The sequence below is a fragment of the Otolemur garnettii genome, unplaced genomic scaffold, assembly GCF_000181295.1.
Source record: "Otolemur garnettii isolate 467f Iridium unplaced genomic scaffold, OtoGar3 scaffold00128, whole genome shotgun sequence".
NCBI classification, from domain to species: domain Eukaryota; kingdom Metazoa; phylum Chordata; class Mammalia; order Primates; family Galagidae; genus Otolemur; species Otolemur garnettii.
In genome coordinates, this window is record NW_003852523.1 from 2,083,501 (window position 1) to 2,094,808 (window position 11,308).

Genomic DNA, 11,308 nt, shown 5'->3' on the forward strand with positions numbered 1-11,308 from the left:
CCGTGCCCCACTGGCTGGATGATGCAGGAGCTGACCTGCCTGGGCCCCACTGGCTGGATGATGCAGGAGTCTGACCTGCCCGGGCCCCACTGGCTGGATGATGCAGGAGGCAGACCTGGCAGGCTGAGCGGTGACTCACTTCCATGGGGACATTGACATTTGACCTTTGAAATAACTCAGCTAAAGCTCCAAAGTGAATAAATGCAGTCTCCCCTTGGTTTACACAATAAGAATTCCTGCAGAATTCAAGCATCTTCAAATCATACAAAACAAAAAACAATGGTGACAAAATGACCATGAGTTAAGATGTGAAACAGAAATCACCTCTGGGCTCAAATCTTCGCAAGCAGGTTTGCACCACTGCGAGTGTCCAGTGGGACACTGGAATGACCTCCGGGCGGAGGCAGTGGTCTGCATGGGACACTGAGGGACATAGAGACTCCTGCCATGTCTGGCCTGCGTCCACTTGATGCCCCCATTCATATGACACTCAGAAACACACTCACAGGGTGCTACCGTGGTGGTCCAGCTTCCACTGGGGACCCCTGGTTTACCATGTCCTGATCATCCCCATTGAGTCCTAGAGCGGGGCACAGGGTTGGGCACAGGATGGGAGAGAAGCCACACTGGCTGCGCCTGGCTGATGTTGCACCAGAGACCCCGGGACATGTGCATAGTCAGAGAAACAGCATGATGTGGGACATCTCTGTGTGAGGGTGCAAGAAAGGGTTCGCTGGGGGAGCGGGCTTCCCTTTGCCTCATGTGCTTCAGGGGAGGTTCAAGGAGATGAGCTTTGGGCGCTGTCAGGAAGCAAGGGTGGGTCTATGATTGGGCACATTGACTGGGCTCGAATCTTCACAAACAGGTTTGCACTGCTGCGAGTGTCCAGTGGGACACATCTTAACAGGATTGGGCGCTGTCAGGAAGCAAGGGTGGGTCTATGATTGGGTCAGGTGCCAGGGTGCAGCTGGGATTGGTCCGGAGCTGCGGTCACTCCAAGTCGCCAGCAGAGGGCGCTGCTTGTCCTCGTTCTTTTTGGGACCAGTTCTCTGCCGGGTGGACTCAGAGGTGGTGGGGGTGGGCTTGTTGGGTCTCGCTTCACCACATGGAGAAGGCTTCTCCAATACTGGGCTTTTATAATATCTTTTATGGAAATGCCACAAGGTCCCTGGGCGCCGACAGGGGCGCCGCTCTCTTGCCTATAAACTCCACCTGGGGCTCTGGGGCTCCCAACATTCCCACGGTAGGGGGAGGAGAGACAGAGACAGATGGGACTGAGGCACCTGGGGCAAAGAGAAGCATGGGGGTCCAGCTGAGGTATGTTCCTGGACCTCAGGAGGAGCAGCAGATGCCTCCCGGGTTACCCCAGTCCAGAGACAATCCCAGGGTGAGGGGGCCTCCCATGGACCATCCTCCCTTAGGAGAGGCAGACCCTGGACTTGACCAGGTGCCAGAAAGGGACTAGGTTTTATTTTCTTCCAAGAACTTCAGAGTAAAAGACATCTAGTTATGATAAAAATAAAGTTACAGTTTAGCACAGCGAGTTCATGAGCAGGAAATCCAGACCTATCAGAACAGAAGTATTAACCACTTTGGAATTTGGGTTGCATTTGGTGAGTGTGTGGTGTGTGGTCTGTTAACAACAGCAGAGCTCACAATTCTGGGAGTTTTCTCTCCTAAATCAGCAACACCTGGCCTCCCAGATGCTGCTTACGAGAGGAGACAGGAGAACTGCCCTCAGGTGGGGGGGGCGGGGGCGAGTGCTTAGGGCTCCAGCATCCAGCACCCCCACGCCCCTCCCCCTGCCTCTGCCTCCAGCACGTGGGCTTATGGGTCGACATGGCCGGCCTAGAGGCTGCTGACCCTGTTACAAGCATTTATTAAACCTCTGTGACCCTCCTTCTCTTCTTCCCTGGGACTTCCCGGGGCCTATGCTGAACATCAGAGCCCCTGCAGTGAGGCCTCTGGGGCTGCTCCTGCTCCAGTGGGACTCACTGCACTGTCCCCACTTGATATCACTGCAGGCTGGGCAGGGATGAGCACAGCATTCACCTTGGACAGAAACTGGAAAGCTCAGTCGTCAAGATGAATTTGTTAATGCAACATTTAAAATAAAAAACAATGCAAAAAGGGGATGATGAATAAAACATCAACAATGTAAATAAAGACAGGTTCCAACCCCACACTCAGCTGACTCTCCTCACTCACCTCCCCTAGCCCCAGCCCTGGTTCTAATAAAACTGTATTTACAAAAACAGACGAGTAGTGTGCAGGCCTTATGTAATCTGTTGACTGGATTTTAAAATATTGTATAAATGATGCTTCTGTGGATTACTGAGTCTTTGGGCAATCCTTTAAATATCACGTCCAGGATGTGTGCATGACCTTCCTCTTCAGAGCCCTGGCCTGGCCCTGTCCTCGGCTCTCTGATGCTGTAAGGCTCCTAACTCCAGCAGGTGTCCCCGATGAGGACATGGGGACAAGATAGCCACAGGTTTTGCTTATTTCATTTTTGACACCAGCTGGTAAGCAGCAGGCTGGCAGCTGAGGTGGGCATCCCTGGCCACAGGTGGGGCTCATCCTGACTCTGCTATTTGCTCTTCCATGGATGTATCGAGGGGGCTGGGGACAGCCAGCAAGAAAACTCGGGAGTGTCAGCAGGAGACAAGGAGGGTGTGTTCTGGACGATTCCCTCTTGCTGGGTGGCAGGTGGTGAGAACCCGTGTGGACCAATAGCTGCGAGGGGTTGTAGGTCCCCAGGTGGGGACTGCCTTCTGACCTCAGGCCGTGGACACTTCAGAGAATAGTGTGCCAGCCAGAAGGGATCCTGCTCCCCAGCACGACCTCCCACCACAGGCCTCTCAGTCTCTGCCTTTCCTCTGGGTAGCAAGCTCCATGCTCCACACGCCCCATAGGGAGAACCAGTGGTAGGGGACCAGGATGCAGGGGAGACCTGATCCTATCAAGCAAGGGACAGGCCCAGCAGAGGGATGGAGTGGCTCTTGGGGGGGGGGCTGCGCTATTCCAGCTCAGGCTCTGGGGACCCTTCCTCTCAAGGTCCCTGGTGTGGTAACAGCAGGGAGGGCAGGGGGAGGGCAGTGGCAATGTAGATAGGCAGCAGTGTCCTGGTCCTAGGGGTGAGGCCATCAGGCAGTTAGCAAGGGAGAAAGCAGCACCCCGTCATCAGTCCCAGGGCCGGTGACCCTCACCTCCCGCAGCTCTCAAAGTCTGGGCATGGTCTGGAGGAAGAGGGACTCAGGCCCCACTAGGAGGACATCCAGGAGAGAACAGTATTGGGTGAGGGGGTCCCAGTGGGGCAGGCCTCACTTGGGGCATGCCCTAGGTGATCCTCTAGTTGGCCAATTAAAACTACGTGCCCCTCCCAGCAGGAAGAAATTACAGAAGAGAGAACTCCACGTCCACTCTCCCAACAACCCTCTATTTGTTATACGTCAAGAAGGGAGGAATGTTAGGTTATTGCCTCAGAAAGCCCCTTCCCCCCAAAAAGCCCCTTCCTGCCCTTAAAGTTACAACTCCTCCCTAGCACAGGGAGTGGCCTGCTTACCTCATCACCCTGTTCCACTTTCCTGCTGCCTGCCCCTATGGCTCTTTCCTCCAGATCAATAACTCCTTATTGGTTATCCACCAGCCCGTCTCCATTCTGAAACTTCCCTATATAAGAATATGCACCCCCCGCCCCACCTCCTCTCCCTCCCGCCTCTCTCTGCCTTTCTTCTCTGTTCTCTCTCTTTTCTGCCTCTCCCCCCGGCTCTTCTCTACTCTCTCTTCTCTTCCCCACTCTCTCCTTATCTCTCTCCCCTCTTTTCTCTTCTCTTTTCTCACCTCCTCGTTGCTGGTGCCGCTCTGCAGCCTCCCTCCTCCCACCAATAAAGACCTTTCGTATAAGCCTCAGTGGTCTGTGAGATCTCTGCTGGTTGAAGTGCCTCTCTTTCACTAGGTCTGAAACCAGCTCATGTTACTGGTCAGTAGAGGGCACATCCAGGGCTTCCAAGTCAGAGTGGGACATCCTAACAGCCTCCCCTTTCAGTAGTGGCTTCTGTAAAGAAAGGCTTTTTTAAAAAATCTGTAAGACAAGGTTCATAATATGTCACTTCCAGACACATTGTGAGCTCTGGGGACCAAGCCCCAACTGCAAGCTAAAAAGACAAGGCTGTTTCTTCAAGGGAGCAGGTGCCACTTTTCTAGTGGGCAGAAACGGCTCAGATCAGGAAACCCCACTGCAAGCTGCACCATCCTCTGCAGGCTGTGTATTGGGCTCCAGAGAGTCCCCGGGAGAAGCACACAGGAGACTCAGCCAGATGGCCCCTGTGGAGCTCTCCACTCGTGAACAGTCCTGGTGTGAGTGGAGAGTGGCCTTGTCCAGAATGCAGCGTGGGCAGGGGCCAGATGATGCTCAGATCAGGGGCCGTGAACACTTCCTGAGGACCTGAGATGGGACCCTCAGAAAAACGGACCTTTCATATGGCTGCATCCATTTCCATAATAAACAGAAAACACAAAGTCACCAAGGGGACACGGGTGTCAAACTAGATTTGCAAACAAGTATGGGAAGAGGATGAATTTGTAAGATGGTTTTATTGGCTTGCTGCCTTCACCAAGAAAGACATTAATCATTTTTAAATACTTATATTTGAGGGGCGGTGCCTGTGGCTCAAAGGAGTAGGGCACAGGCCCCATATGCTGGAGGTGGTGGGTTCAAACCTAGCCTCGGCCAAAAACTGCAAAAAAAAGAAAAGAAAAGAAAAGAAAAGAAAACTTATATTTGAGATGTATTTTCTCAATGTACGTGAGAGTGCGGCCACTCACAGGGTTCCTGGCCGTCCTCGTCGGTCAGCACTGGGTCTGAGATAGCCCACATGAGATGCAGCCCCAGGAGTTACTCTCCTGCCCTTGAGGCCCCAGAGCAGACCCTCTCCTGGGAGGCACGATGGATGACACCCCTGGCCACCGCACTGGGAAATGCTGAGGAAGGAGCTCGTGTGAAGGGTGGAAATAAACACAGCAGCGTAAAGTCTCAGGAAGAAGAGCCGTCCTCGTGCCGAGCACGGGATCTTTATTCTTTAAGGCATCAGGCCCCAGACATCAACTTCCAGCAGAAGCCCTGCCGGGAGAGGGGCAGAAAGGCAGGAAGGTGGGCAGGGCGCCCAGAGCGCAAAGCCTCAGGTCCGCAGAGTCTTAGATCCATCCAAGGCGCTGGGGCAGCGGGTGGCGCTTCAGAACGTGCATTCTGTGAACAGAGCAGAGGCCTCATCTGGGCTTTCTGTCCTCTGTTCACCAGCTGTGTGGCCCTCAGGGGCAAGCAGGCTCCCACTTGGCACCTGATGCTGCCTCTTGCCCCAAACCCCACTGAGTGAGTCAGGCACCCAATGGCTCTAAGTGAGATGACAGGGCCCAGGGATTAGACAGATGCTAAGTGAGATGACCCTCAGCAGGGTCACTGTGCAGCTCCAGGACTGGGGCCAGAGGCCAGGAAGCAGCAGGCACTCCCTCCTGCTTCCCCTCCAGAGCCCCTGTAGACCCCCACCCAGCCTTCCTGGGGAGGGCAGGGGCCTCCCAAATTGATCAGGGAGCAGCTGGACTCCTGGGATAAAGGCAAGAGTGGCCCCTTTAGATGCTGCTTCCAAGAAGGTGCCTCACACAAATGTGTCCTTTCAAGGTAAGACTTCCCTGTCCAGCCAGGTGGACAGCCCCAAGCACAGGGCCATCTGTTGGCAGAGGACACAGCCCCTCCTGGGGAGGACCTCCCCAAGGAGAGACGGAGGCAGGAGGTGCACTCTCGCAGGGTGGGGAGGCTGGGAGGTGTGGAGAGCTACCAGGGTGCACCACCCAGTGTCACCACCCGCTGGCCATCTGTCGTGGCCGTGTCACAGTGACAACTCTGGGTGGCAGGTGTGTGGACAATAGCTCACCTATGTGTTTTCCTTCCTTCTAGGATAGTTCTTAGACTTCCATATTCCCCCAAAAGAAGACCTACCCCAAAAATAAGCCCTAGCAGGATTTCTATGCATTTGTTAAATATAAGCCCTACCCCAATAATAAGACCTAGTGATGCATTTCAGTGTGGATATTCCCTGGAAATAAGCCCTAGTGTGTCTTCTTGAGAAAAAATAAATAAAAGACAGTATCTTATTTTCATGGAAACACGGTAGCTGCCTTCTCAGAGCACCTTAGCTTTGAACACCTTCTGAGACAGTTGCTTTTATGTTTTACATGAAAAGGACAAAATAGGACAGCCACAGCCCTGGGCAGGAAGCCTTCACAGTGAGGCCCAGCTAGGGGCAGCGCAGTGCTGACATTCTACCAAGGGAGGACCTGGGCGTGTGCAGCTTCCAGTAGGACCCTGGGACCCTGGGCGGCATGGGGCAGGCTTACCTGTTTCCTGCAAAGGCTTGAAGCACCAGGGCACCTCCGGGATGCTGGAGTCAAAGCAGCAGCCCCTGTTGTTACACTGCTCGGGGGTGACCTCGGGGTAGCCACAGTCCACTCTGTCCTTGGCCGGAACCGCGCACTGGTTTGCCGCTGTCCCAAACAAAGCCTGGTCATTTCCAGAGCTCTTACCATTTGGAGTGAGTGTGTTTGTCATTGTGTAAGTTTGCACCCCCCACCATGCTCCGCGGTTCAAAGGATGGCAACACCCCGCCCTGGGCAGGTGGGCTTCGAACCTACATGTGTGAAGAGAGACGTGCTGGTAGATGCTCCGCCCGGAAGCCCAACCTGGCTCTCCTCCCGCCTTATAGGAAGACCGACTCGGGATTGGGCCCGCTGGCAGGAGCCCCTGGAATCCCAGGGGCCCAGAACCAGAAACAAACTTCGCCTTCCTTGTTTGATCACTCACTGGAGTCTTGGCCCCTTGTTATAAATGTCAAGTGTACAGAAGATGCTCCCTCCATAGAGGAATCCCAGTGCAGGCTACTTTTTAATTCTGTCCTGGATCTCTCTGCCCCTGAGTTGTTGAGTTTGGAGTGTCCTCCCTGGGCACCTTTCTGTCTCCAATATTCATTTGTGGAGTGCGCCTGTGTGTCACTATGTGCTGCAAAGGTTCACTTTGTCTCATCAGCTAACAGGTTTTCTTTAGGAAAATAGAAATCATATGAATTCTCATAAATCTCATAAATTCTCATCTGTGGCTGCCAGTCCCTAAGCTTGGATTCCAGTGGCCCCCACACTGCCCACATTGGCATCGGTGGGGGGTCCTGCCGGGACTTCCTGATGTAACCGGTCTCCCTGGCACTGGGGTTTTTCAAAGCTCTGCCAAGTTTGGGAACCACTGCCTTCCCCGTGCTCAGGAATAACCAGATAAGAACCACACCCTGACCCTTCAAACAGGCTGACACTCCGCCCCCATCCAGAGGGGCAAAGAGACAGCTGAAGTGCAAGAAAATGTTCTAGAAGTAACCGAGTAATCGTTTTATCATCATCTTTCCTTTTGGTTTGGTTTGGTTTTGTAAATGTGCCAAAACAATGCATAAAACTCTATGCTGTAATTCCAAAATCTCTGGCAAAGAAGGCTGTGGAATAGAAGGGGGCAGGCCAGGGTTCAAACCCCAATTCCAACCCTGACCAGAGAGGACCAGGGAGGATCTCCACAGGCAAGTATCAACTTTCTCCGAGGCTTGGTGTCCCTGTCTGTGGGATGGGCACAGTCAGATGCTGTGCAGGGATGTTCCTGTCTGTGGAATGGGCACAGTCAGATGCTGTGCAGGGCTGTTGAAGAGAATTCGTCTATCTGACAAACTGCAATTCTTAAGTGCGTGTGGAAGCTCCTCCATTTCCCAGCTCCTGAGCCCACAGCAAGCCCCTCCCTGAGCAAAAAACAAAAACAAAAAAGAAAGCCCCCTCCCCTGGCCCTTCTGCATCTCTTGCCCAGACCTACCCCCTTCCCCGTACTCACACAGGCCAACATAGGCCTCCGCCCAGCTGGAGGGCACCAAGGCCAGGGCCAGCAGCAGCAGGCAGAGAGCTCTGGCCTCCATGGTGATAGCTCTGAGGACTGGAGGCTCTGGGCCAGGAGACTCATTTATACCCCTGTGTTTGCACAGCCACTCCAGATTGTGTGTGACAGCTCTTCCTCCCCTTCCTCCCCCTCCTGCTTCTCCCCTGCTCCGGACTGTGCAGCTGTAGCAGGAAACCGACGCAGACAGAAGACTCCAGGCACCAGCTGATAGAGGAAGTGGGTTTATTCGGCCGGGGGTACTTGGAACACCCGCACGTTTACCAAAACCGAGCCCCCCGACTCAATCTCTTGCCTCTCTTTTATCCCTCTTTCAGGGCAGGAGTGCATGTGAGGGTGATAAGACAGAGAGACATGACATCATCCTCAAGGTCCCGGGCTCAAAGGGAAAGGTCAGATTCACCCACGTCCTTGAGACTGGTCGGACCACCTGCCACAAAGGCAACAGAAACCCAAGGATGTTACTAGGTACAATCTAGGCCCCGAGTATGTCAGGGGAGAAACACGCAGACAGCAGAACGCTTGCGGCTTGGCTGAGGCCTACACAGAGCGGCTGGGACAGATTCTTTCAGTTCTGCTTTTACTTTCTTGCCTCACAGCCACCCATCTCTTCTCTCCTGAAGGCGAGAGGGTGGTTCAGCCCCATTCTTGGTGGCTGGAAAGCAGTGATGCTGAGGTCCTGTCCAGGTGAACGCTCCTCTGCTGGGGAGCAGGCCTGAGTCCAGGCAAAAGGATTACGGCTCTGCCCCCCAGCCAGGAGCCACACAGAGACCCCCACACAGTGACAAGTGTTCCCCAGGCCACTGAATCCCAGACGGGCCTCAGACCGTCAGAAAGCCGAGGACTAAAAGCGGGTTTGTGAGTCTCTCTCACAACTCTTGAGAGGTGCAGATCCCTTTCCTTTCTTTTTTGCTTCTTATACAGCAAAAAATATATATTTATTAACTACATTTTAATAAATGTATGGAATAAATATATTTAATGCATTTAAAAACGCAAAACACTCACTGCTATCCAGACACACCCAGTTTTGGTGCTTCCTTAGGTCTCCGGCAGGAAATGCTCTCTCCAGAGCTGAGTGCGTTTTTAACACAAATGGGAACGGAGTGCACACCTTGCCCAGCTTGCCCTTATTTTTACTGAAGGGTGTGTCCCTGAAATTGTTTTATAACAAAGAAAGAAAGGCTCAACATTCCCGGTGCTGCCAGAGGCTACACCCCTGCCCCCCGGGGGCTGGGACTGGACCTGGTCTGTGGGACCTGAGGTCTCAGCAGGTGGTGTTGGCAGCTCACTCCCTGTGTAGTTGGCTGGTGCAGAGAAGGATCCTGCTCTCATTCCAGGAAAACATGGAGTCCTACTTTTGTTATGTTCCCTGAGTTTATTTACCAGCAGGGCATTCTGACATTACTCATCAACTCTTCCAGAACCTCCATTTGAAAACCCTCAGGATGGGTTTTGTACATTATGCTAAGAAGTGAGGCTCCAGCTGCTTGAATTCCGCCTGAACCACCCGGGATGCGTCCCTGAGCTGTCCTCTCCAGGGGCTGATGGGGGCCAGACTGAGCACACACTGGGGACCAGGAGGTGTCCTGCCCAGAGACACTGACCTCACCCTCCACCCAGCAAGCTCTCCTGAATGAAGTTGAAGTTGAACTTGAGGTAAGGTGACCAGATTTTAACATTGGTAAAGTGGGACACCATTGGGGGGCAGGGCCTGAAAACAATGCAAACTTTGATAAGCAGTGCTCGATAATCAGTTCTCAACAATTATTTGTTATTATTAAAGTTTAACATTATAAAATTAACAAAAATAATATAAAACGCATATCCTGACAAAATAGCCACATGGCAGCCGAAAGCCATATATTCCCTTCCTGTTCTCCCATGTTCCCTAGCTTGTCATGTATACTTTCCAAAAATTGAGACTTTTTTAAAACACCGCAGGACGCAGGACAAATTGTTAAAAATTGGGACTGTCCTGCCAAAAGCAGACGTCTGGTCACCTTACTCTAGAGAGGGGTGGGCTACTTGTTTGTTCCAGACAGTTTGGCTCCTTCTGAGCTAATTGTCCTTGCCCGGAAGCAAGGGAGGGAGCCAGTCTCCTTCTGATACCTTGCCCAGGAGGGGAGTAGGGAGTTTACATTAGCCTTTTCATTCCCAAATGAAGTTACATCAACCTTTTCAGCAGCTGACCTTATATTCCCTTCCCATTCTCCTGCTATTCCCTAGCTTGTCATGCTTTCTTTCCAAAAATCGGGACTTTTTAAAAATGCTGTGGGACGCAGGACAAATTGTTAAAAATCAGGACTGTTCCACCAAAAGCCAACGTCTGGTCACCTTAAGCTGAGGAGCCCCTGGGCTGGGTTTGCCAGTCCTCCTGAGGAGGGTGGGGGAGGAAGGGCGGAGGAGGCGGCCTGATTTTCAGGGCACTTGCTCCTTTCTGAGGGAGAGAACGGCCCTGGGATAGCATGATTTTCACACCATTAAAATGATGATGGATGAGGTAGGACATTCCTAGGGGCTTTTCCCCCACCCCAAGTAACACCCAGAGGCCAGGCCAGGCCAGGGCGTGGAGCAGGGCTGGGCTCCAGGAGAGCTGTGGCTGCCTCTGTCTGAATGGGGTCATTTGAGGCTGCCTGGGAGGCACCTGCCCCCCCATCCAGTTAGCTGGAGGATCCGACATCTGGGCCCTGTCCCGGGCAACTTTGCCATTCACCCACTGGGCTGGCTTCAGCTGACTTAGTGACTTTTGACCCACACTCTGGGTTTGTGGCTTGGGAAGGGACACAAAAGTGGCACATTCTTGTCCTTGAAGGTACCCCACATGGGAGATAGGCTCATGTTGCAGTTAAGATGGTGAAGCCAGGAGACCTGGTCCCTAGTCCTGCGTGGCCTGACCCTGGCAAGTTGCTCCCTATATGTGCCTCTAGTTCCCTCATCCATCACAGGTGCTCAGCCCGCAGGATCTGGTGAAAGGTGACCTATCGCCCAGGGGGTGTCTGCCAAGTGAGGTCCAGCCCCCATGGAGGCAGAGGAGCCAGACGCCCTGGTCCCTGGGTTCTGGTAGGAGTGACAGCTGTAGTGATGCCCAGAGCCCGATTCCACCAGGTGGGGGTGGCACAAGCATCTTAGGGGAGCAGGGACCTGAGCTGGGCCTTTGGAGACTGGAGCAACTTAGTGTTTGTTCATGTTCCTGACCCTGCGTTCCCTTCCTTTTATTCTAGTGGGCTCCCACCCAGGTCCCCAGATGGACCCAGGAAGAGGAAGTGGGAACAGGAGGCCCCACCCTGCCTTCCCGGCCTCCCTGCTCCCCTGGGAGAGCAAGTTCTATGAGGA

General features: G+C 53.4%; 1 protein-coding gene across 1 annotated transcript; it reads right to left on the reverse strand.

Annotated features, from left to right (window-relative positions):
- Positions 1-5,035: 5,035 nt before the first annotated feature.
- On the reverse strand, positions 5,036-7,997 carry LOC105887823 (trefoil factor 3). The gene is made up of 3 exons (XM_012810296.2): positions 7,913-7,997; positions 6,394-6,540; positions 5,036-5,248 (listed from the first exon to the last, which is right to left on the reverse strand). Exons 1-3 carry the CDS (start codon positions 7,992-7,994, stop codon positions 5,235-5,237), a joined length of 243 nt encoding a protein of 80 aa, XP_012665750.1. The 5' UTR covers positions 7,995-7,997; the 3' UTR covers positions 5,036-5,234.
- Positions 7,998-11,308: the final 3,311 nt, after the last annotated feature.